Raw genomic sequence first — 27102 nt, 5'->3', positions numbered from 1 at the left:
CCCTGGGTCAGCGCAGGCGAGGGAGGGTGGCGGGGTGTGTGCCTGTGTGTCTTGGGGGCTGGAGGGAAGGCCGCAGGAGCTGGTCTCCCTGCGGCAGAGGTCATTGTAGTACCATCATTGCTTGTGCTGCGTTGCTGCAAGTAGATGTGGTCGAAGCTTCCACCTCTCCCTGGAGTGCTGTGGGTTCTCCCCGTGACTCTGAGGCTTCTCCTTGCAACATTGGGGATCATTGGCGGTAAGAGCAGGGCCCAGCTGGGAGAGGTTGAAGTGGGTATTCTGGGGCTTGTGCACTTTAAAATGCTCCTACCAGGCCTCAGTTGGAGAGAGGGGAAGCTCTCGAGTGGCTGTGCGAGTAAGTAGGGAAGTTAAGAAGCAGCGAGGAAAGTTTGTTTGGGATCCTCATCTTCCGTTTTTGCCAGCTGGGGAGAGAGAGAGGGCTGGGAGAGGTTGAAGTGGGTATTCTGGGGCTTGTGCACTTTAAAATGCTCGGAGTGGCTGTGTGAGGAAGTAGGGAAGTTAAGAAGCAGTGAGGAAAGTTTGTTTGGGATCTTCATCTTCCGTTTTTGCCAGCTGGGGAGGGAGAGAGGGCAGAGAGGATGGACCGAAGGAGCAGGACATGCTGCACTAGCAAATGCTAGGAAGTGGACTGAGGGAATTTGCCTCAGCACGCAGCCCCCTTCAGCAATCAAAGTTGCCACTGAGTGCTGTGGTTCTCAAACGCATAGCATAAAATGCTCAGGAGCTGGTGACCTCTCTCCACATGATCCCTCCCTTCACTTCTCTGCCTGCATCACTCATTCCTTCCCCCTTTCTCCCCACTCACTCTTCGTCCTCTCCTTCCCCCTCTCTCTTCTGTCTCACTTCCCCTATTTTCCTCCCTAGCACTCTCTTTCTCCTCTTATTTTCTTTCTTTCCTCCCCATCTATCCCACCGCACTTTCCCCTTCCCCCTTTTTTATTTTTTACTCAGCTTCTGCTGGCACTACATTGCTGCTGCTTCCATCGTCCTGCCGGACTTCTCTTTCTCCTCCCGCCCCTCTCTTCGCTTTCACCAGTGCCAGATAAATAATTCTCTTGTGTCCCCTCCCCCTCTCCAAAAGCCGCATCCTTTGGGGTTTTCATTTCCCAAATTAGCTTAGAGGGTAAGAAAAAATGGGATGAGTCCCCTTTTCACCTCCCCCTCCCTGTTCCCCCCACCCCTGAAGGGAGAAGCCAGTTATTCTTCCAGTAGCAGCTGCTGCAGCAGCCCCCTTTGCTTATGATTGTTTTCTTTTGTGAGTTGCCAGATAGACTTTATAAAATCTTGTCCATTTTCTGACACCACTTTCTGTTTCAGTGGAAAATGTTACATAGACTTGTTCTTACTGGGGCTGGGTCATGGTGATGGAGTGTGTGTGTCAGCGAAAGGTTTGCAAAGGCAGGGTGGGAGTTACCTGACTTAGTGTGGTGACTTGTTACTTAACATTGTGCTCTTCCAGGATGAGATGAGTTATAAAGGGACCAGCATCTCCTCTATTCATTTGCACTGGAGTTTTCATAACAATGCATCAAGACAGACGTGAATTTATTTATCCAGCATAAGCAAACCACAGAGCTAGATAGCTGATGTATTTAACTGTTTTATAGTATATCATGTATTCAGGGTCACAGCTGTACTAGCTGGTACACTGACTCTCAGATAAAGTGATATGGCTCTGAACCTGTTCCTTTAAAATGCAAACTTTGCTAAAAATGCTAGTTTAATCTAAACGATGATATCCAAAGTGAGGGTTGTTTTTATTAAGGAGGGCTTAATATGTTTCTGAGATTTTTCCGTCTTTACATAAAGACCTTTCAGAGCTTGTTCCTCAAAGGTCCACATCACTGATGGCAGTAGACCTGTTCTGGTGAAGGGAGTACAGCTGCCTGATAGTTTAAGAAATTTCTTTGTGCTTTTGAAGCAGTTTTTCTCCAGGTAGGCTTGCCAGCTCTGAATTGGGAAATACCTGGAGATTGGGTTGGAGCCTGAATGGTGGATGTTGCCTTCTGACACACTTCCAGTGATGTTAGTGGTGTGAGGCATGTGCAGAAGAGTTATGCTAAAAAGTTCCAGTACCTCTTTTTCTACAGCTATTACACATGATGTCCTTCACAGTTAGGGGTAACTTTGAACATTGCAAAATTCTTATGTAAAAAGCAGTGTGTACAATTTCTGCATAAAAGTGGAAATGTACATTTATACATACACAGGATTTGTACTAATTCCTGTGTGGTGCTGTCTTCTTTGTAGGAACTCTGTGCTGTGTGAGATCACCCCAAATGGGAATCTGACCTTTGCTGTCAGAGTTCCAGCACTGCAGTTCTCTGCTGTATTGCTCTTCTAACGACATAAAGTTTCCATGAGCACCTTTTGTAACTGAGATAAGAAAAACATGGTATACCCATGAGCATTATTAAATGGGTGTGTGTGTGTGTGTGTGTGTGTGTGTTTTAGCACATCTGCCTGCTTTGGGATTTCCCATGGATAGAGAATGGCCTTAGAAGTAGAGATATTGCTTTAAATCCCTCATGCAAGGAAGGGCACATGTGATCCTTAAGTGAGTCACCCTCCTCCATCATTATGATTATGCTGGGGAAAAACAGTAAATTACAACTGCTTTTCTCATTCCCTGTTTGTGAGCTTTCAGAGGCACCTAATTGGCCACTCTTGCACACAAAAAGTTTAGGTAGACGGATCCTTGGTCTGAATCTAGAATGTCATTTCTTATATTCTATGCCTATGGAGTGGGATCCCATTGGGATATCAGTTCTATTACTTCTAATGGCTGCTTTATGTGAGCAAAATATATTCTGACCTGTGCACAATCTCTGGGCTTTAAAAAGACCTTTAAAAAATCATTTGTTCCACATCTAGGCAGTATCATTGGCTCCCTTCTGTGTAGCATCATTGCCTTCCATGCAATGTAGTGGAAGTGTCACTTCTCCTATCCTGTCTCTATTCATACTTGCTTTCTCATGAGGCCTGAGGTCTCGCTGCCTCCAAGGAATGCTGAAGGATGTGAATGATAGTACCACTCTTGAGTATGGATCACAAGCAGACTGGGAAGTTAAAAGACTGCTTCTGAGCAAGGAGGCTCTCCTCTTAGCCCTCCCCTTCCGGGCTTTGGCCCACCAGATTTTGCCCTCAGAATCTGGCTTCGGGGACTGCCAGATGTTTCCAGGAAGTGAAGGAGAACAGGCGGTTTAATGATTTTGGGACCCTGGAACCACTAACATCCCACCACCGCAATCCGAGAAAGAGATGGCCTAGCGTTGCCAGGTTCCCCTAGGTGCCTGCAGGGAGATGGAAGAGTAGGGTTTCCAGCTGCAGGTTGGGAAACTCCTGGAGGTTTGGGGACGGAGTACGGGGAGGGCAGGGACCTCAGTGGGGTACAAGACCATCCTGTCCACCCTTCAAAGCATCCATTTTCTCCAAGGAAGTGATGTCACTTCCTGTTTCCGGCAGTGGCATTTGGGGGAAGTGATGTCAGAGGAAGTGATGTCACTTCCCGTTTCCGGCAGGTGACGCGGGGAAATGATGTCACAGGAAGTGGTGTCACTTCCTGCTTCCGGCGGTGGCATGACATCACCGGAAGTGACGTCACCGGAAGTGACGTCACTTCCTGTTTCCGGCGGCGCGCGCGCTTTGCGCGCGCACACCCCTACCTCCCCCCCCCCCAAGGTGTCCCTGGCTGGCCTTCAGACATTATGGTCACCCTACTTGCAGGGCTCTTCTTACAGGGCCTACTGTAAGCTCCAGGAAGATTGGCTACATTAGGGGGTGTGATCTAATATGCAAAGGAGTTCCTGCTACAAAAAGAGCTCTGGTCTTAAAGGTGCTACTATACTCAAACTTCTTTGTTCTAGCCCATGCTGGTTTTATATTTGCAGTGCAAATCAATGGAAGCAAGGAATTGCTTTAAGTGTGTGTGAAACCACCCTTCTAGCATTATCTCTTAGAATCTATTGTTTCAAGTTATACTGTGTAACTTGGATAAGAGTTATGGTTATGCAACTATGAATTAAGGCTATAGCCTTTACCTAGGAACATAAAAATATCTTCCTATGTGCCTGGCACAGCTTCAGAATAAGTAAAGTCACAGAATCTATCTCTCAACTCTTATGGATTTTAACCCCACAGGTGACAGTTCTTTCCCTTTCTGTTGGGTGGTTGTGTGCACAGCACACAAACTGAAGTTCCATTACTTGCATCTGGTAACACTTATGCTACAATTAATCAGCCTTGTGGCAACAGAAGACCTTTAAAAAACACTGCAATAAGTTAACCAGAGCTACCCCACTGGATCTTTTACTGGGTGGACTTTTATAGTTTGAGGGTAAATGCATGTGTACATATACAGAACTGCTTGTGAAGCAATCACTTTATTTGAACATTTGTTAACCCTAAAGCTGAGTTATCCTTCTGGTGACAGAAACTACATCAACAAATACCAGAGCCCATTTACTAGACCCAGCAAGTAAGTTTTAAGATGAAACCACTATGGATGACTTGCTATTGAATACCATAAAGCTGTCTGTTCTGTTCTTAGTTATTCTGCCTCAGACAGCTATTTTCTTGAAATCTCCCATGTTGTTTTGAAAGAGACAGGCTGCTACCAGAGCTGGGGCAGGCAGGGATGTGACCCGTGTTTAAATAGCTAGTGGTTGAAGAAGAGGGAACTCTTCTCACCTACTCAGTCATTTCCTGGCTTCAGAGCCAGCTGAGATCCCTATATAAATGGCCTGCTGTGGCAGCTAAATTGAGAAGGTGTTACTTCCACTTCCATTCTGAGATGCATCTTGATTACCTCATTGCCTCCTTCAGATTCAGACTGAGTCTTTGCAAGCATAGCCATTAGGTCACACTAAGGCAGCTTCCAAACTCTGACAACTTTTATTAAGACCAACCAGAAGACCAGGACACTGTCAGGCAAGTCTACAGGTTTCAACCTGACAAGCCCTAGCAAAAAATGACAAGTCCTAGTGCAAAACTTTTGTGGCATGCCTGGCACCAAGTTGGCTGATGGAGATTTCTGTGGGTGTTTATGCAAATGCTTGAAACACAGCCTCCATATAAACATGGTTGCTGTAGGAATGATGGGCAAAGAAACTGGCCAGACTTTGTACTGTAAATCATAGCTGATGGTCTGAACTAACTGCATTAAGCTCCAGGCCTGAGCAGCATATCCCTGCCGCGTTTCTGCACATTAAAAACCAGCCTGTTCTTCATTAGTGTGGTGCTTTGTTTTCATTTGATTTCCAAAAAGCTTTTGCTCATCATATTTCTTGTGCAGTCTGCACAGCTATTGCAAGGAAATCATTTTTTAGTGACATGTGGGTGCTGCACCAGTTTATGAGCAAACTGACCTATGAGTTGGTGTGGTAGTACACTGCTCAGAGCAATGCAAATGGCTCTCAAATAGGAGCAGCAATGTTCTAGTTGAAACTGAACATCCCAATGGGAGACGGGCCAGTTCTAGGAAAGCTGAAAGCCTCCCTCTTCCTTCTTCAGGAATTAAGTGTTCTATATTTCTCAGGTTACATTTTCCTTGTGTTTTTGACAAGGCTAAATAAAATCATCTTAGTTGATTAATCATATGGGTTTCAGTTGGTTAAGATTGCATAAGTGTGCATGTATATAAAGCAAGAATTCTGAACAAAAATTCTAGAGGAGAAGGCATATTAGCCTGCTGCAGCCAAAACAACAAAAAGACTCCCCAGAGATTCCACATGTTGGCTTGGATCCCATATAGAATGTCTGTGGGTGCAGGGGTGTGTGATTCTCTTGCCCATCTTCCCCTCCCATGGGAGACCTTTGATTCCTCCCTCTCCCAAGCTATTCCTTGGGGTCCTCATCTCCATGAGCAGCTTTATGTCATTTTTTTAACTGCTGCAGGAAGTTGGAATCAGTGAAATTTCTCCCATTCCTTGCATCCATGAAAATTTTAGGCAGATTACAAGCCATTTATTCTTACAAACGCTATCATGAGAGGGAACCTACTATTACTGCATGAAGGGTAGTCAGAGGAAGCATTTATTCATGAGGATAGAAACCTGAGAAACTGCTATGATCACAGTGGGTAAGGATCATTGCCAACTGTTATCAGATTGCCAAAGCAGGATGAATTGTGTATATAAACCTATAAGAAGAGACAAATGATAACAAGGGACAAGTGAACTGGCTACTCAAAAAGTCCTATTAAGCCCCAGTCTCAAAGCATCAAATCTGTGTGTGGCTTCCAATTCAGGAGATTCTTGCTTGAGTCTCTCCAGCTGAAAACTTTTATGTTGGAACATCTGTCACTGTACATCCTTTATATTTGTTACTGAACATCCAGGGAGAGTGAGATATTTCCCCACTGGTTTCTGGGCATTTCCATTTCTAATGTCAGATTGGTGCCATTTATTATCTTATTCAGTTGGCCAATGTAAATGGCAAAAGGGCATATGATAGCACATATCATGTCAGAGTATGTGCAGGTGAATGATGATGCTTGGTTCTGTGACAGGGTCACTTTAGAGGAAAAGGGGACAAAGTTGGCACTAGAATTGTTGCAGGGTTTTGTTCCTGGTTTGTTTGTTTTAATCTCCATTGTTTGTCCATTTTTGCCAGGAAAAGGTTACTTCCGATGTATGGGGGGGTACGCCTTGTAGGGCTCTCTATCCACAAATAGAACCAGAAATGGGAAATACTCCATACTCTGGTGTATTGGAACAAGATCCACAGTGAGAAGATTTGCCTCATGCTGCATAAGGTGCTGCTGAATTCACAATAAAATTCAGCTTCGTTGACCTTTAATATAAAAGAAGAGAAAGGTGTTTTTTTCCCAGGACATAACAGCTGAATTACCTTATATGGTGTGTGTTTCCATCCTTGAAGCTATATTTGTGTTATAAAGGAAATATCAAATGCATTAGCAAACATTTTAAGACCGACCCATTTTTATTACCAGGGACAAAAAGGAGATATGGGACCTCCTGGAATTGCAGGTCGACCTGGGAGGCCTGGTCCTCCAGGTCAACCTGGACCACCAGGAACATTGGTATCAGGTAAGAGAAGTCTTTCTTAAGAGATGTCCTTTCCCTTTCCTTAATTCATATGGCATTGCTAAATAGAAAAGAGAAACACATCCATGAGATTTCTACACAGGCAAAAATAACAGATTCTTTATCGGTACTTTCTTGAGGTGCGGAGGGCTCAAAGCAGAAGATAGGAGGTACCACTTTGGCCTTTTGCTTGCCGGTACTCAGTACTGGCCAGTTCTAGATTACTTTCTGCCCTGGATATCTATGACACCACTTGTGTAGGAGAGTCAATAAATGATTGTTCATAAATGATTTGGAGTTGTTCATAAATGATTTGTTCATAAATGGATTGTTCATAAATGATTTGGAGTTGGGAGAAAGCAGTGAAGTGGCCAAGTTTGCAGATGACACTAAATTGTTCAGGGTGGTAAGAACCAGAGAGGATTGTGAGGCACTCCAAAGGGATCTGTTGAGGCTGGGTGAGTGGGCGTCAACGGGGCAGATGAGGTTCAATGTGGCCAAGTGCAAAGTAATGCACATTGGGGCCAAGAATCCCAGCTACAAATACAAGTTGATGGGGTGTGAACTGGCAGAGACTGACCAAGAGAGAGATCTTGGGGTCATGGTAGATAACTCACTGAAAATGTCAAGACAGTGTGCGATTGCAATAAAAAAGGCCAACGCCATGCTGGGAATTATTAGGAAGGGAACTGAAAACAAATCAGCCAGTATCATAATGCCCCTGTATAAGTCGATGGTGCGGTCTCATTTGGAATACTGTGTACAATTCTGGTCACTGCACCTCAAAAAAAAATGTAATAGCATTGGAAAAAGTGCAGAAAGGGGTAACTAGAATGATTAAAGGTTTGGAACACTTTCCCTATGAAGAAAGGTTAAAACGCTTGGGGCTCTTTAGCTTGGAGAAACGTTGACTGCGGGGTGACATGATAGAGGTTTACAAGATTATGCATGGAATGGAGAAAGTAAAGAAAGAAGTACTTTTCTCCTTTTCTCACGATATAAGAACTCGTGGACATTCAATGAAATTGCTGGGCAGTCAGGTTAAAACTGATAGAAGGAAGTACTTCTTCACCCAAAGGGTGATTAACATGTGGAATTCACTGCCACAGGATGTGATGGCGGCTACAAGCATTGCCAGCTTCAAGAGGGGGTTAGATAAAAATATGGAGCAGAGGTCCATCAGTGGCTATTAGCCACAGTGTGAGTATGTATATATATATATTTGGCCACTGTATGACACAGAGTGTTGGACTGGATGGGCCATTGACCAGATCCAACATGGGTTCTCTTATGTTCTTATGTCAAGTTTTCAGGTGCAGCTCTAGGTTGGGCTTTGGTTTTGCTGCAGTGTGGTTGGGGAATTTTGATCAAAAACTATATCAAGTACCATAGAGTGATAAACAGATGCACAATGGAATGGTCTACACCCTTCTCAGTATTGAAGTGTCAGTCATAGAACAGTCAAATTAAATACAAATAACTTAATAAAATACAATCAGGTAAAACAATAATCAGAATAAAACATAAACAGTATGATATAATTTCCCTCCAGAACACTAGTTAGGTTCCATAGCCAAGGCATTCAGTTGGATATTTCCCTTAGGAATTGCTTCCAGAGACTTATAGCTTAAGTGGTTGAGTTATGTTTTCTCCTTCCTTCAGGACCATTTACTGGAGGGAATTTAGTGTCAGGATACAGAGGGTATGTTTGATGGTGCTTTGATTGATATGAATCTGTGGACAGCCTCAGTGAGAATGGATAATTGTACACACCAAGGCTTTTTTTGTAGCAGGAACTCCTTTGCATATTAGGCCACAACTCCCTGATGTAGCCAATCCTCCAAGAGCTTACAGGGCTCTTTTTACAGGGCCTACTGTAAGCTCTTGGAGGATTGGCTATATCAGGGTGTGTGTGGCCTAATATGCAAATGAGTTCCTGCTACAAAAAAAGCCCTGGTACATACCATCACTCTGTCTGAACTAGTGGTGGGAGACTTGCAGATATCACCATTCTTCTGTAAAGTCTCCTGATTATACCCAGATAATGTCTTCACTTGTTCATCCTCTCCCTCACTGTCTGCTTTGTCACAGAACAATGGCTATAAACAATACAACCAGTGGTATTCCCTGTTACATTTGTTGTCCATGTGCACAATCCCGTAGCAAAGTTCCATGTGTATGAATCCCTTGCAAAGATTATAAAGTTCAAACACATGCCAACAGCACCCTGATATTATACATTTAGTTAACTGGTAGAGATTCAGGTTTTTGTTCTGTTTTGCTTTGCAGGATGTGTTTTCCTGTTTCAGTGTTGTCCTAGTATGACAATCTGATATTTTCTAGGGCAACCAATCATGGGGCCAAAAGGGGAAAGAGGGCTTCCTGGTCCTCCAGGGAAATGTCTCTGCAACTCCCAGCAAAGTGTGAATATCCCACCATATGAGGAACCACTGTTTGGACAACCTTATTCAAAAGTCCCGGCAGTAAGTGAGTTTGTTAGCAGTTGCTCTATGTAAAGGGATTCACTAAGGTTAAGTTGCTGCTTTGGTCAATTTGAACTGAGCTGCTAGAATTTTGAAAGTACAATTAATTTGTTTTTAGAAATAAGACCCATATTTTGAAATAATTGTTGCTTTTGACAAAGTTGTTCTTGAATATGAATGAGTTTTCACAACCATGGTCATGACATAATATGTTGTACTGCTGAGATTTCAATTTTAGAACCAGTGTTCCTTCTAAGCTGAGTTGCATGAGCTGGCTCACAGATTTTTAGCCTCCAGCTCACACATTCTTGTCTTAGCTTAGGAAGGATGACTCCAGAGCACAATAATTTATGCAGTAACTCACAACTTTAATGCCAGTAGCTCACAAAGTAGAATTTTTGCTCACAAGACTCTGCATCCTAGAGGGAACATTGATCAGAACTCTTATGCATGTATGTATGTACTTATGTGTCATCAAGTCACACCTCCACCAACCAAGAGCTTTCAAGGCAGGTAGAAAGCAGAGGTGGTTTGCCATTGCCTGCCTTCCTAAAACCTTTAAAGACAAAGTTGTTTCTGGATGGGGAACAAGATATTATCCATCTGCAGGTGATGATCCAGGCAAAATATCTACAGATTCTATAAAAATCTAGTATTCCAGTACATCCTGTTGCTTTTCTTTTCCAGATTTTTGTTGTAAATAATCAGGAAGAACTAGATAGGCTAAATACTGACAATGCCTTAGCATTTCGAAGAGATCAGAGATCTTTGTATTTCAAGGATACTTTTGGATGGCTTCCAATCCAGGTAAACGAGTCCTTTGTTTACAGACACTGTTTAAGAGATTGGGTGGAGAAGTGTGGTATGTGATCCAATGGCCTGCTAGGGTTGCCAGCTCTGAGTTGATAAATACATGAGTAGTTGAGAGTGGAGCCTAGGAAGAGAATGCTTCAGGGAGGGAGCTCAGTGGGGTATAATGCCATAGAATCTATCCTCCTAAGCAGCCACTTTCTTCTGCACAGAGTCTGTAGCCTGGAGATCAACTTGGAGACAGCTAGGCCCCTCCAGAGACTGGCAACCCTATGGCCTACTTCTGACTGCTTAGCCATGGTTAAGTAGTTGGCAATATTGTGTCTGTACTGGCTTTGTGGTTTAATACTTCTTTGATCATGGGGCACATGAAAAGGTAGACTTTTAAAATGTATCCTTTCAGCCTTAAGGCAATATTCCTAGAAAGAAAACATCTATTATAAAATAACATGGATGACAGCAATAATTTTCCTATCCATTTCCCTATCCATTTCCTATAGAAACGACTTCTGAAGTGAATGCAAAACAGGGATTCTGTTCTCTGCCTTTCTAACAGCTTCACACACAAGTGGTTCTTCCTGCTCACCCTGCTCCCTGCTTTCCTGCTGCTGAGATTTAAAGGCACACACACATTCCAAAACACAAACAGTTGCAAGCATCTTCTAAACCTGCAAAGGTTTAAAGGCACATTGTGGCTGTTTGGAGGGGGGTTCCCCCACTGGCCAGCTGGCTGGTGGCTGGGAGGAGCCTGCAAAACCATGGGATCTCCTGCTGGGTCCTTGGGACTGTGGCAAGCCTACACTGAATCACGCTTCAATATGTCACTGTGCCCAAATGCAGGTACCTTGCCAAACTGGAACTGGCTTCTTCCACACAAATTTGGATTCTAACCTATGGCTTAATCCCGGTTTAGAATCCATTTTTGAGGGAAGGAAACACAACTCCTAAAAAGAGATGTAATGCCAATGAGATGTAATGTCAAATTGCAGTTTGATATGAGACTTCTGAAATTGGGAAGCCTTCAGTCAAGCTTAACATGCAATCGAAAAGACGAGGACCATGTGAATACCACATACAAGCTAGGTTTGTCCATCATGATGAACAATGTTGTGATGTCTGAAATGCAACCATTCTTTCCAGCACTTGTGTATGTTCATAGCTTACCTTCCAGGACAACAAGAACTGCTATAGTTCAGTTCAAATGACTGTAGTGCATTTATTCCAGCAGTTTACACACTTCTATGCTGTGGACTACCCTATTCAAGATGGCGGTACCTGTGGAGATGGGATCGTCCAAGATGGGGAAGAGTGTGATGATGGCAATACCATTGTGACTGATGACTGTATAAGTATGTTAGATTTATTCAGGTCTAATTTCTTACCTTATTTTACATGGAGATTCAAAAGTAAATGGACAGCCTGTTCCCATATTCCACTGACATACGGTCCAATGCACATTCCTATGCAATACTTGGCCAATTGGTGCCTGACTCCACCCAAGCTGATAATTTATTTAATGTATTTAATTAGAGAATTCGTGTGCTGTTTCTCCAGACCATGCTTAAGAAAGCTCACTACTAAAGCAATAAAATAAAACAAGTAAATAAAAATGACCAGCTGATAAAAAAAAAAAACAGGTCAATAAAAACATACCCAGGTATAAAAGCAGCATAATAAAGGCTTTAGTTAAACCCCTAAGGTTTTGACCCAGCTCCAATTCTGGAATAAATTAATTGAAAATCTTGTAGAAACAGTAATCTTCCAAACTGTTATCATTAATGATTGGAGGTAAATCCATGCTGTCCTCTATGAAATTCAAATGCTTACTAAGTCACCCCTTTTTCTTTGTTCATGTCTTTCTTGTGTATTAGGATGTCGTCATGCTTACTGTGGAGATGGCTACCGACAAGAAGGTGTAGAAGACTGTGATGGGAAAGATTTTGGATATTTAACATGTAAAACATATCTTCCTGGGTATGATCAATTTAAATCCCTTTTAATTCTCTTGAATCATAGAATAATGTTATCTATTCAGACAAGTGTGAGCTGCAAGGAGTGGTGTGGTGGAGGAAAAGGGAAAGTTCTCTTTTTATTCCATTCCCCCTTCTTATTTCACCACAGTGGATTTAGAGAGTGGTGACAGGCTCATAAAAAGTTTCATCTGAGTCTGATTGCATCTCCTTTGCTTGCTTTGGTGGGTATTGTCAGGGGAAATACCAGTTTGGCATACTCAGTGTGCCCTTTGGCATTTTGGCTGTGAGACCAGTTCTCTCTCCCCCCCCCCCTCCCTCCAGTTCATCGTCAAAGAGACTTAAATTTGTTTTTAGAACAAATTCAAGTATCGGGAAAATCTAGCAGAGGTTGGGTTTGCTAAGTCCAATTCAAGAAATATCTAGGGACTTTGGGGGTGAAGCCAGGAGACTTTGGGGTGGAGCCAAGAGCAAGAGTGGGACAAGCATAACAATTCCAAAGGGCGTTCTGGCAATCACATTTATAGGGACTGCACTCCTTTTAAATCCCTTCCCTCCAATGGTGCACGTTGGAAATAATGAAGGATAGGGGCACCTACTTTGGAGGCTCATAGAATTGGATCCCCCTGGTCCAATATTTTTGAAACTTGGAAGGTATTCTGGGGAGAGGCGCCAGATGCTATGCTGAAAATTTGATGCCTCTACTTCAAAAAAAACAGGCCCGCCTCAAAGCCTCAGAAACCCGCAGAGCAATTCTTCATTATACCCTATGGGAATCAGTCTTCCTAGGGAATAATTGAGAGCCCAGCAAACATTCCCTCCCCACCCTGCTTTCTGATGACCCTGAAGCGGGGGTAGGGCCTCCAAACCGGAGGATCCCCTGCCCTCACCTGGGGTTTGGCAACCCTAAACAGAGGGAAGACCACCAGAGGCATCCTACCCTCGTGTTAAGTGACAGTGTTGGTCCTAATGGCTTGAGAGAAATATTCTGGAGTTCTACACTTCCCAGGTGCACTGAGGCCCGATTTAGAGTGGGACCAATGGTGCACAGTGCGATGGAGCTTAGACCTTCCCTCTGCACCTCTCCCTCAGAGCCCTGGAGAACAGCTGTTTGCCTCATTTGGGAATGTGACATGTGGCCCATCAGTACCTGCACAGCTGCCAGTACAACAAATAGTGGCTCCTTGGGCGCATTTCAGTTCAGGAAAATAGCACAGAGGGGAATGTCTACATTTCCTCTCCCCACACATCATGGTCTCAGTCTGAGTTGGGCCCACATGCATGGAACTTCAGAACAAAATTCCGAGTTGACCAAGTTGTCTCTGGGGGAAAAGTAAACATAGTTAGGCCTTGAAAGGAAATAAGCTATGCTCATTTCCTATTCAATCAATATAATTCATCCACTTCCTTTGTGCTTAGAGCACTTATATTTGCTGCTGGGATATTTCTCATTCGCATAAAGGAGGCAAGTATATGTAACTGTTTCCTGTGGGAAGCGTTCTAATTCTCTCTATTTTCCTTCAGGGACAGAGTATCTCTGTAGTCAGTAAACTCCGCTTGCTCCCTCCAATTTAGTCATGTTGCCAACCTTCAGGTGACACCTAAAGATGTCCTGCTATTACAATTGATCTCAAAATGACCAAGATCAGTTTCCCTGGAGAAAATGGCTGCTTCGGATGGTAGACTCTATGCCATTATACCTTGCTGAGGTTCTTTCCCTCCACAAATCCTACCCTTTTTAGGCTCCCCACCCCCTCCAAAAAAAAATCTCCAGGCATTTCCCAACCCAGAGCTGGCAACACTACCATTTAGGGCACTGTACACAGACATCCTGTGTTTATTAAGAGTGTGGTGATTCCCCATCACTTGTACTCTAAAGTAAACTGCAAAATTATTAATTTGAACCAGAACCATATTGCTTTTGTTAGTCTGGAGGGTACTTGGTTGAGACATCTCAATGAAGGTCTGCTTTGCATACATTTGTATAAATGGCTTTGTCTGGTCAGCGTTTTGCCAGCAGTTACTGTGCTTCTCTCATGCTGTCAGGTATCATTACCATCTTACAGGAAATATTTAATTTGCAAAGGAAGTTATCTGCAGGGCCCTCATAGCTTATGAAAGAATAATGTGTTAATTAGCAGGAATAAGAACCCATAAGAGTCCATTCTGGCAAAGCCTCTTCTGTGTTAGCTCTCAGCATGTAATTGTAATCCTCTGCAGCACCGTCTGCACTGATACGGCTGTACAAAATGAATAAATTCATGTTGGAAAGCAATCCGACAGACAGAAATTAAAGGCTGGTATTTAGGTCAAGGCCTTGAAAAAGGACAACTCCTTTTCTGGGGTTTATTTATTGATTAAAACATATCCTGCCTTTCACTTTGTGGTTCAGCATAGCTTACTGTTTGCTCCATTAAAATCATAAACATAAATAAACCATTCATAAAAACAGTCTGCAGAAATTCCATGCCTGCCTTTCAGGTCCTGCTAAATGCCCTTGCAACTCTTTCTAAAACTCCCATCCCCTTAACTCTTCAAGAATCCTTTCCCCAAAATAAGGGGACACTATAAAGAAACAGTCTCTAGTAGATGCCAGGCAAGAAACCTACTGGCAGCACACTCAGAAAAGGTAGGCTGCAGAGCATAATTGGCACAAGACGGCTTATGTAGAGAGAGAGTCCTTCAGATATATGGGTTACTGGATTTTCAGACAGGAGAAGTGCTGTAATACCTCTTAGATTTGGCTGGATGGAAGCATATAACTCCTTATGCACTGGTGCAACTCAGCCTCTTGGGAATTATTTATTTTTTAAACAAATACTCTAAAATGTCAAAAAGTTGGCTATACAGACAAGGAATGTTCTTCATCTTGTAATCAACATCAATGACGCTAGTACAATTGTTATCCAAATGGTTTTGTTGTGCACATGGGCAGAATCATTGTTTGTTTGGCTGCAGAACTGCCTACTGAATATGAGGAAATTTGATTTTACTGCATTGAAAACAGATTTACCCCAAACTTGCCATGCAGTACTTAGTGCCCCTTTCTCTTGCTGAACTAGGAACCACGGGTATAAATCTGATGCATATCATGCGTATTGGAGTGTGCCCAAAAATGTGCATCTGAGTGGGCTATTTGCAATGTGCTTATAGCTGTAGCGTGTTCCCACCCCTGCTCTCCCACAACTAATCACGTGCAAGGGCTTTTAAAATATATATGACGACTGCTTGGAAGGGGTTGTTGTTGGCACTCTGCAATAAATTAGTGGGTTTTGGGTTTGCAGTTTGGGCACTCGGTCTCTAAAAGGTTCGCCATCACTGGACTATAGCATCAGAATGAGTTGATGCACTGGTTTTGAATATCAACAAGGGGGAAACATTGAAGATAAATTCATCACATAGTCAGGTATGTAGATTGTTCTGTGTGGTTCTAGCAGCTTTGAAGTTCTGTGCTGAGAAAAATCTCTGGCAGGAATGTCATCGCTGCCTCATCACTGCAAAGTTCCAGATGACCTCTCTTATTTGGGTGGGGAGATGCAATGTTGCCCACCAGCATTACATGCTCTTCTCCATAAAACTGTCATCCAGAGCCACCTTTATGGCAGGCAGTTATTTTTACATGGAGATTCTCCAATATGTACAGTTCAAAACACCAAAGATTTTCATTAAGTGCAAGAAGCTTTTAATTAGGTTCTAAATAACTGCTGTTCAGTACATTCATAATCATGTATATATGTAGGCTTATCATTTGCTCACTAGGAGTGGAAGATCTCCTGCCCCCAGCTCCTGTTGCCTACCAGCACTCTTAACAGGAGGTGGGAATCACTATTGGGTGACAGTGTTAGGTCATTTTCAGGGAAAACCTCAAAGTGGATCACACCACTCTGGGAATTGCTGGAAACATTATGGTTTTGCCATAGGATTTCCAGCAATTCCTAGAGCAACATAAGAACATAAGAGAAGCCATGTTGGATCAGGCCAATGGCCCATCCAGTCCAACACTCTGTGTCACACTGTGGCCAAAAAACCCAAGTGCCATCAAGAGGTCCACCAGTGGGGCTAGAAGCCCTGCCTCTGTGCCCCCCCCCCCCTCAGCACAAGAATACAGAGCATCACTACCCTAGACAGAGAGTTCCAACAATAAGCTGTGGCTAATAGCCATTGATGGACCTCTGCTCCATATGCTTATCCATTCCCTTCTTGAAGCTGTCTATGCTTGTAGCTGCCACCACCTCCTGTGGCAATGAATTCCACATGTTAATCACCCTTTGGGTGAAGAAGTACTTCCTTTTATCAGTTCTAACCCGACTGTTCAGCAATTTCATTGAATGCCCACAAGTTCTTGTATTGTGAGAAAGGCAGAAAGGTATTTCTTTCTCTACCTTCTCTATCCCATGCATAATCTTGTAAACCTCTATCATGCTTCCAGGTTTTCCCTGGAAGTGACATAATACTTTCACTTGACAGCCCCTTCATGTCCCCACTTCCTCAGACTCCAGCCAGTTTTAGAATTCAGCTTTATTTTGGACAGTCATACCGTTTTCGCACACAGCTTACCACATGGGCACGTTCCTGTTCTCTCTGCAGCATCTGTCGGATTTCCCACTATCTGTGCCAGAGTTACAGGAAGTGCCACGGGGGTGGATGGTAGGCCCTTGCTGCAGGACGGGAGTGGTTCCTCCTCCAGGGTTGGCTGTGGGGGGGTGGGGTGGGGAGTGGCGCTTCACCTCTGCAACTGCAGGTGCCTGATCCCATCTGTGTATGTGTGCTCCAGGTCCTGTGCAGTTCGGGTTAGGGCCATTTATAGTTGTGCTTCAGGATTCCTGCCCTGAGGCTGGTGTCCTTCAGGCCTGTCCTCTGGCTTCTCTCCCAAGCAGGGTCCCCAGATAGCTCGCCCCCAGGACAGTCTAAGGCAGCGGTTCCCAACATCTCCGGTTTTGTGGAAGGCAATTTGTCCATGGGGAGGGTGTGCCCCAGGCTGCCCCCGCCCCATCCCTGCTGCCCAGGGGGGGTCTTTAAACGAGGGGTAGGCAATGGCTGCTGCCGCAATGCCCCTTCCACCCACCTGGGACCAGGGTAGACGAAAGAGGTGGTGCTTTGCTTCTAGGCCGTGCTGCCTCTTTGGTCTGTCCAGGTTCCAGGTGGACAAAAGGAGCGGCAAGGCTCCTCTGCCTTTTCCGCTGAATGGGTTGGCAGGCCTGCTTTGCCTTACTCTGTGGCCTGGCTGGGGACCCCTGGTCTAAGGGGGCTGAAGGCCATGGGGGCAGGCGGGGTCTGCTGTGTCCCAGACGGTGGGCCTGCCCTGCCACAGGAAAACGCTAGAAGAAGGCATGGCATTGCTCCCTCCCCCCTGGCACAGTCTGCGGGCATTGCCACCCTGAAGGTCAGGTGGCAGGAAGGCAGGACTCCCAGGCCTAGACAAGAACATAAGAGAAGCCATGTTGGGTCAGGCCAATGGCCCTTCACACAGGGGCCAAAAAATTTATACACACACACACACACACACACATACACACATTGTGGCTAATAGCCACGGATGGACCTCTGCTCCATATTTTTATCTAACCCCCTCTTGAAACTGTCTATGCTTGTAGCCACCTCCTGTTGCAGTTAATTCCACATGTTAATCATCCTTTGGGTACTTTCTTTTTTCCGTTTTAACCTGACTGCTCAGCAATTTCATCGAATGCCCACGAGGGGAGAGACAGTGGCTCAGTGGTAGAGCATCTGCTTGGTAAGCAGAAGGTCCCAGGTTCAATCCCCGGCATCTCCAACTAAAAAGGGTCCAGGCAAGTAGGTGTGAAAACCTCAGCTGGAGACCCTGGAGAGCCGCTGCCAGTCTGAGTAGACAATACTGACTTTGATGGACCAAAGGTCTGATTCAGTAGAAGGCAGCTTCATATGTTCATATATGAGTTCTTGTATTGTGAGAAAGGGAGAAAAGTACTTCTTTCTCTACTTTCTCCATCCTATGCATTATCTTGTCACCCCACAGTCAACGTTTCTCCAAGCTAAAGAGCCCCAAGCGTTTTAACCTTTCTTCATAGGGAAAGTATTCCAACCCTTTAATCATTCTAGTTGCCCTTTTCTGGACTTTTTCCAATGCTATAATATTCTTTTTGAGGTGCGGTGACCAGAACTGCACACAGTACTCCAAATGAGACCGCACCATCGATTTATACAGGGGCATTATGATACTGGCTGATTTGTTTTCAATTCCCTTCCTAATAATTCCCAGCATGGCGTTGGCCTTTTTTATTGCAATCGCACACTGTCTTGACATTTTCATCGAGTTATCTACCATGACCCCAAGATCTCTGTCTTGGTCAGTCTCTGCCAGTTCACGCCCCATCAACTTGTATTTGTAGCTGGGATTCTTGGCCCCAATGGGAGGGATGGTGGCTCAGTGGTAGAGCATCTGCTTGGGAAGTAGAAGGTCCCAGGTTCAATCCCTGGCATCTCCAAAAAAGGGTCCAGGCAAATAGATGTGAAAAACCTCAGCTTGAGACCCTGGAGAGCTGCTGCCAGTCTGAGAAGACAATACTGACTTTGATGGACTGAGGGTCTGATTCAGTATAAGGCAGCTTCATATGTTCATATGTTTTGCGTAGCAAACATAAACTGGGTTTTAGCGGTTTACGTTTGCTACGCAAAAGCCGCGGCACTTCCTGTAACTTCGGCGCAGATAGTGGGAAATCCGACGGATGCTGCGGAGAGAACAGGAACGTGACCGCGTGGTAAGTTGTGTGCGAAAACAGTCTCATTTTTTTTTTACCCCAGATATCTGTGTGCTTGGTCTTTTTCTAAGGTCCAGGCTGCAGGAGACATTACTCCACTTCTGTTTTCCACAGCCTGTGGAGCCCTTATGGGTCAATGAAACACTGTGGCAGGGAGGATGAAGCCCTCCACTCAAACTATGGTCGCAATGCAAATCAAGTCCTGTGGTGCTTGAGGAAATAAATTCCATACAGTTGCCAGCTGGCTATGGAAAATGTGGCTTCCCTCAATCCATATCATGGAGCAATGTCTCACATAGCTTGGGTTTAAATTTATTACAGAATATTACAGTCAAAACCCATCTATCCATCTCCTGTTAGAAGCTATTAAAATTGTCTAGTAAATTAGGCACCATTCTTCCTAAGCAAGTTGAACAGCTTGTTTGCAAAGGAATCAAATGTCTCGTAAGTATTGGTAAAAATTTTCACACTTAACAACTTGTGCATGTTGCCTTCTGCTTTCAGGTCTTATGGGAAATTACGATGTACTTCTTATTGCTATATTGACTCTACAGAGTGCCGATATTTTACATGAAGTGTGAGCAGAGATAGGTAAGCATTTCCCTGTTAGGACATGCATACAGCAGGTGCTATGTTATCATCAACCAAGACCAGGCAATAGACAAAACAATCTCTTGGATGAAACAACCAGGGACATGCTTGAGATGCATTTTCGATTGACTCGCACTGGAGGAAAATAGGACCACTGAATTCTGTCTTAGTAGAAACTTGTCAAACAACATTCTCCATTCAGACTTTTTTCATACGGCGGCTTATGGGAACTGCCATAACAAGAGAAAAACCAAACTGCATTTTACTTCAAAGTGGTTACTTCATAACAACACAATAATACCTCAATTTAGCACTGTTAGTCATAAAGATAAGCTCTTTGGATTGTTAGTGTTTGTTAAAAAAAAAAAAAAAAAGGACTCTCCCAGTATAAACACAAAGCATATTCTGATCGCAGTGTTTATAAGGACTACGGTATTTTGGGTTTTTTCTAACAATGTGAACTTTGTATATGCTTAGCTGCTTGAATTATATGTTCAGGTTTGTTAGAAGCCACCTCCACCCCCAGTGAATTGATATGGGGCAATTTAGGTATGTGTTTAAGTAGGGAAGACCAGATAACAGAACTGATCAGCTTTATTTAGAGACTGATACTATAAAAGAATATGAGAGGTGTACATAAATTTATGTATTTATATAGACAAATTCCAGATGGCTAGCTCTGTAATCTGTTGCAGCAAACACAGTGGCATCTCAAAGGCTAATATATTTATTGAAGATGTTGTATGCTAGGACCCGCTCTGTCAGATAGACAAACTATTACTTTTTATCTGCCTTCATCACATATTGGACAAAGTGGCTTCTGGCATAGGAAAACTTCTGTCACAAAGAATTTGTTAGGCTTTAAGGTGCCTGAGAACTCTTGAATTTCTGAAATGAAAGCTATTCAAAAAGGAGTCATACTTGCATATTATCAAGGCCAACAAACTGAATCAGCAAACTGGTAAGATCTGAGTTGGCATTGGAAGACTGTCTAATCCTTCACCAAGAAGTGATCTGAATGCAATTGACTCTGTTTGGAACAAGATCTTTTGAGAACTGATTCATCTTACTTCTTATTGTCTCTGCACCATGTTCCTACCAAGGTGCTAAACAATTCATAATATAACCTTGTGTTAATATACCTGAAATTTGCATTTATGCAACAGAATTGGAGGGTTGCATTATGAAAATCTTAGAATTACATTAAAGTCTGTTGTGGAAAACCTGAAGCCTGTCTAATTATCAACTTTCATTGGGGCTTAGATGCCACCGTTTTCCCCCCATGTACTTGGTTGTGCTGGTTTCCTGTACAGCAATATCCTGTACAGCAGTATCATACAGGAATCACCCCATATGTGTTGTTCAGATGACATGCTCTGTAGAATTCATATGTATGTATATGATTTATTTAAAAGATTGCTATGTTATCTTGGATAGCATTTAGGATAATTATAGATTTCCTTTATTGCAAATTCTAAGGAGCAGTTTTCATGTTGGAAGAATGCTGGCTATGATACAAATGGAGTCATCATAAACTTAGATCCTGTATGGTGATATGTGGATTCAGACCTTAGAAGAATCAAGATAGGTCAATCTTTTCCCATTGGTCTTTGTTCTTGGTTTATCTTTAAGGTTCTGTTGTGTTTGTTTTGAAATGCATGAACATGTGTATAACATCTGTTGAATGTCCTATTACTTCTATAGAAGTTGAATAAGGAAGATGTTATATATTACAATAAACATTAAATTAAAATCAACTAGCATATACATGTTTATACCATTTGAAAGATGTGTGGATTTCTTTCCGCATGCAGACACTAATGTAGAAAAGAGTTTGAAAAGCCAGTAAATTGCTCTCAAACAGCTTTATTATAATAAAACTAGGTGCTGGCAGTGGTCACAATCCACAGGGCATTAGGCAAGCTTTTCACCATTTCTTGAACTCAGTGAAATGTCATTTAACCATCTTGTTTAAAGCCTTATTAATTTCAGCAGGGCTTGATGTACTTTTCTCTGAGTAATTTCCAGTGGCCCACTGTCCAGTCTTCTGCATGCTTTGACTACAGGAGCTGTGCTCTGACTATAGGAGCCAAGAAACAAGGAATTTGTTTTGTGCAACTGATGAGCCAGGGAGTTTGTGGAGGAAGGTGGGCCAGACCGGCTTCCTCCTCCTCCCTCAATGGTGGCAGCCACAGACAGTCCACTGTAAACTAATATCACATGGCCTTTCTCCCTTTAAAAAAATGGTAGCTGTGAAACATCTGTTAGAAAATTTTATTTTCTGTAATTTTGGTTAATATTGTATAAAATGTAGAAAACATCTCACTGAGCATATTTTGGAGTTTATACTAAAGTAGGATGGAAGTACAAGGCAGCCCAGCAGGGCTTTTTTTGAGCAGGAACACACAGGAACGCACTTCCGGCTGGCTTGGCATCAGGGGGTGTGGCCTAATATGCAAATTAGTTCTTGCTGAGCTTTTTCTATTAAAAAGCCCTGTGTGAAGCAATGGTGATGTCAGGGGGTGTGGCCTAACATGGAAATTAGCTCCTGCTGGGCTTTTTCTACAAAAAAGCCCTGCAGCCCAGTATCCTGTAGCTCAGGGGTCCCCAACCCCCGGGCTGTGGACCAGTACTGGTTGCGGCTTGTTAGCAACCAGGCCATGAGTTGTATAATTATTTCATTATATATTATATATTACAGTGAGTAATAATAATAACAAGAAGACATTGGAGTTATATCCTGCCCTCCACTCCAAATCTCAGAGCCTCAAAGTGGCTCACAATCTACTTTACTTTCCTCCCCCAAGACAGACACCCTGTGAGGTGGGTGGGGCTGAGAGAGCTCTCCCAGAAGCTGCCCTTCCAAGGACAGCTCTGCAAGAGCTATGGCTAACCCAAGGCCATGCCAGCAGCTGCAAGTAGAGGAGTGGGGAATCAAACCCGGTTCTCCCAGATAAGAGTCCATACACTTAACTACCACACCAAACTAATAGAAATAAAGTGCATAATTGAATCATCCCAAAACTACCCCTCCCCTCTGGTCCGTGAAAAAATTGTCTTCCACAAAACCATCCCTGGTGCGAAAAAGGTTTGGGACCACTGCTGTAGCTGAATCTGAGTAAGTCCTCTTTCAGAAAATAAGATAGGAGACACCACAGAAATTCCAATACAACTTCAAAAAATGACAGTGACATCGTTGCTGCTAAGCAGACAAACGAGCACACAAGTTGACAGCACACAACAAGAAGCTTGCTCAGAACACCCCTATAGTTTCAGAAAAGAATATCTATGACAGTTTTTAAAGTGAAGTCACTTAGAAGGAAATTGAGCGGATTTTAAGGTTGCATACTTTGGCACCTCATGGATAAACGCTGATCAGGGCCTTTCAACATTCTGTTTTCTTTCTTTGTTGTTGTTTTCATCCTCTTGATCAATTGTTATAATACATAGCCTCCAGTTTTCCTAGTATACACATTTGATATTTGGTAAGGAAATTCCTCCATTATGTTGTATATTGCAAATATTTACTAAGTTGTGTTAATAAGTTCCTTGCAAATTGTAACATCACCCATTTTGTATGAGTTAGTTCAGTTCAGTTACCTTTATTGGCATAAGATTTTTGTCTGAGTTGTGTACCCCCAGTGCTCCTACCTTTGTTCAGTTACCATAATGATTTCCATACCTACCTCCATATGGGCCAAAGCTGTTGTTTCCCCTAGGAAAGTGTTCAGTTGGTTCACTGATTTTTTTTTTTGGCGCAACATTACAAAGTTTTATTATCATGATGTTCTTACAGAGGGTCATTTTGCAATATGAATATTATTAGTGAAAGTTACTTTAAGGTAAGTTCTCACCTCAGAAATATAGTGAGCTGATTTCCTCAAATATGTCAACCTAAGATTTGACTACTGCCATGCTCTGGCCGGTCTGGGAACTGCAGGGAGATCTGCCTGTATTTGTGACAGGCGAAGTGCTTCAGATAATATGCCTGCAAAATATATATATATATATATATATATATATATATATATATATATATATATATATATATATATGGGTCAAGGTTGCTCGCTAGCCTCCTCAGTACAGGAGTTAGATTGGACAGGATGGTTTTATGGATTAGTCTCATTTTGCAGGTATTTTAGAAGGTGCCCAAGGATTCAGAAAAAGTCTGACTGCAAAAATAGGTTGGTTTTTTTTTTAAAGCTCTTATTAAAATGTATAGGCACGGCGCACATGTTCCTCAACAGCCATATGCTGTAGAGTAATCTCTCATTCCGAGGGAGTATTCTATTAAGAGATAAAAAGATTATTAGACCTTTGCTATGTAATGCTGGCAAGAAGATGAAGCAAAGAAGACAAATGTTAAAAGGTAAAGTCTCTCTCCCCACCTCTCCTCCCATTCACCAGTGGTAAAGAGAGGATGTCTAAAAATCCATTAAGGAATACACAATTTAGTTTGGCCAGACAAAGCAGCTCAAAGTAGAAAATGGTGGTTGGGGGGGGGGAGCAAATACACCTCCCCCCTTTCTCCTTCCATTTCTAGGTTAATGTATTGATGCATTCAACTGTATCCCCGGAGATGTGCTATGTCCGGTGAAGTCCAGCATTTTCATCTCATTTTTAATATTGGTGTGTGGCAACACTCCAAGTCCTGAAAGACCAGAGCAAATGTCTTGTGGCATGTTTTGATTGCATTTGTGATTACTGCACCAGTTAAGAGAGAAGACCTATGCCAATTTGTTCAGCAAAGGAGATGTTGTGTCTGATAAGGTCAGCCAATTGAAATTGTATTAAGGGAATGCATTCCTGCTGGGAATTACATTATAGATTTATTTTATTTAATTTTTGGCAAAGAACAAGAAATAGAAAAAGAAGTTTGCTGTAGAAACTTCTCTGCTCTCAGTATTTTGATTTTCCTTTCTCAGCTTCCCTGGTCTTTGTGTCCTGGACTGTGAAAGGAAGAGACTTTGATGAGTCTTGTTTACACTTTGATTCTGTTTTTAGGCTTCTTATGGTTATATGCCCCAGGGAGACAATCAATTAAAATAAATGTGCCTTACACTTGCTAGTATTAGTGCTAAAATGAGTATAACAAGCAAGGGTTCTCAAGGGGAGAGGAGTATCCCTTTCCCACAGGCCCCGACTGCCTCCCTTCTTGCTCTGTTGCTAACTTGACCATTTGTTGCTTCTCCCTCCCCAACTTCCCATCACTCACTTTCCATTCCCAAACCCTCCCAGTCATGTGATCTCCCCTCCAGGCAATCTTCACTCCCCCCCCACCTTTGCAAGTGATTTGCATATGCAGATTCTCTATGTTGATTTTTGGGAGATTTTAACCCCATGCTCATACTTGGGTGTTCCTGCAGGTTTATAGAAATCTCTTCTCTATCTCTTGCTGGTTCCATTAAGTGGCTTTTTTGATCTGCACATTGGAGCCATCTTGGGAATTAGATATGATAAAAGAGATGGGCATTCTTTTGCTAGGAGGAGGAGGAGATTGAATTTATACCCTGCCCTTCACTTAGAATCTCAGAGCAGTTTGCAATCTCCTTCCCTTCCTCTCCCTACAACAGACACCCTGTGAGGTAGGTAGGGCTGAGAGATCCATGACAGAAAGTGTTCTTGACAGAACAGCTCTGTGAGAACTGTGGCTGACCCAAGGTCACTCAGCAGGTGCTTGTGGAGGAGTGGAGAATCAAACCTGGTTCTCCCAGATTAAAGTCAGCACACTTAACCACTACACCAAAGAACACTGTGATTTAGTTAAGAGTATATTATGTAATGTTAAAGGTGTCTAGGACAAAGCTTGCTAAGCCGTCATGCTCTTTAATCAAGATGTTCTAATCTTCCAACTATATGGAGTTGGATGGTGGTTACCCTCAGTTTGGTCTGGTGGTTAAGTGTGCAGACTCTTATCTGGGAGAACTGGATTTGATTCCCCACTCCTCCATTTGCAGCTGCTGGAATGGCCTTGGGTCAGCCATAGCTCTCATGGAGTTGTCCTTGAAAGGGCAGCTGCTCTCTCAGCCCCACCTATCTCACAGGGTGTCATTTGTGGTGGGGGGGAGGTAAAGGAGTTTGTAAGACGCTCTGAGATTCGGAGTGAAGGGTGGAGTATGAATCCAGTATCATCACCATCATAATGATCTTCTCCTTTTTCTCCTCCTCCTCCTCTTCCATGGTGAAGAAAAGATACTTGGCACCTTTATTTAATTGATGTTCATAGAAATATTATTCCTGCCTTTGTTCAAGGGAAATGGACTAGAGATGCCTATAATATATTTTGCAAGGCACCCAACTATATTCAAATTACAAATTTGAAGAGCAGTATTAAAAATTTGGCTCAGTTCAGTTAAGGTTTTGAGGGGAAGAGGAGAAGCTGAGCTGTTTCCAAGAACAGTGGTAATGACTTTTGTATTGTCCCGGCTTCCTCCTGGGAGACACATTGCGAGGTGAGATTGTTTTTGCTTTGCTGTCTATTCCGCTATTCTTGGCAGGAAGAAAGGTTCAATCAGAAATGCCACTTAGTTGAATCAGAGATAAGCCTATTAAGTTATCAGTCTAGGGAATATCCTCTGACTCTAGAGATGTGAAGGTGGATCCAGCTCACTAGCAAGACCCAGGGTTGCTTTCATGGCCAGGATTTCCCATGTTTCAGCCACCTGACTAGTGCAGGGCTGTTGTGGTTTTTTTCATGTTTCTGCATGACACCATCTTCTATTTATACAGTCCATTTCTTATACACACAAACACACACACCTGCTTTATGAACCTTTCAAAAATGTTTCATGTGCAAGACATTATCAGCACTAACAGTTTCTTGTGTCTGAAATGGAAACAGCATCATTGCAGGACTTCAGTAAAAAGCTAGTCATTTATTCAAGGCCCCTTGCAGCAGTTAGCATAATAGAATATAATTGCCTGCCTTTAAAACATGTGGATGGGACCTCCAGAGACATCCCTGAAGGATATCTTTTAAAAGTTTCAAAAAGGTATGCATATGTATTTTTTTGTGGATGTTTTTCTTCCCTTGTGGAGGATTTAAAAAACAACAGAACAAACTTCCTCACACCTCAGCCTACCTTTTGGATGGACAGAAAAGGAGGGGATTGCTCCTGAAAATTAAATTAAATTAAATTAAAACAGGGTGGGCCTAGCTTCATGAGTATGAGAACACAGCAGGTGGGAGTATTCAGTGCACATCTGGGTTCCTTTTCATCCCACCACAGTTAACAATGAAGAGAAAACAAATTACCCTCTGCCTTCTAGAATCTCCTTTGCAAGGGTGATTTCACACACCATCACATTAGTGACCTGGCCACCCTGGAAAGGCACCCTGGTGTGGAAGCAGCGTGCTTCGTATATTTGCATGCAGTCTTCAGCAGACTAGCGGTTTCAAACTGTGAGGGTTCTTCCAATAGTGGTGAAGGCATGCAGAGGTTCC

At 43.1% G+C, this 27102-nt stretch overlaps 1 protein-coding gene across 1 annotated transcript in view; it reads left to right on the top strand.

Annotated features, from left to right (window-relative positions):
• The window catches only part of COLQ (collagen like tail subunit of asymmetric acetylcholinesterase), an 87350-nt gene extending 66711 nt beyond the window's left edge, over positions 1-20639 (top strand). The window contains 6 exon segments of the mRNA XM_060247708.1: positions 6971-7067; positions 9408-9547; positions 10235-10354; positions 11586-11706; positions 12229-12331; positions 19569-20639. Of these exon segments, the coding sequence (XP_060103691.1) occupies positions 6971-7067; positions 9408-9547; positions 10235-10354; positions 11586-11706; positions 12229-12331; positions 19569-19638 (651 nt within the window). The 3' untranslated portion in view covers positions 19639-20639.
• The last annotated feature ends 6463 nt before the right edge of the window (positions 20640-27102 follow it).

This window comes from Heteronotia binoei, chromosome 10 (assembly GCF_032191835.1).
Source record: "Heteronotia binoei isolate CCM8104 ecotype False Entrance Well chromosome 10, APGP_CSIRO_Hbin_v1, whole genome shotgun sequence".
NCBI classification, from domain to species: Eukaryota; Metazoa; Chordata; class Lepidosauria; order Squamata; family Gekkonidae; genus Heteronotia; species Heteronotia binoei.
The sequence above is the reverse complement of the archived record's forward strand: the minus strand, read 5'-3'. Positions and strand labels throughout refer to the sequence as shown.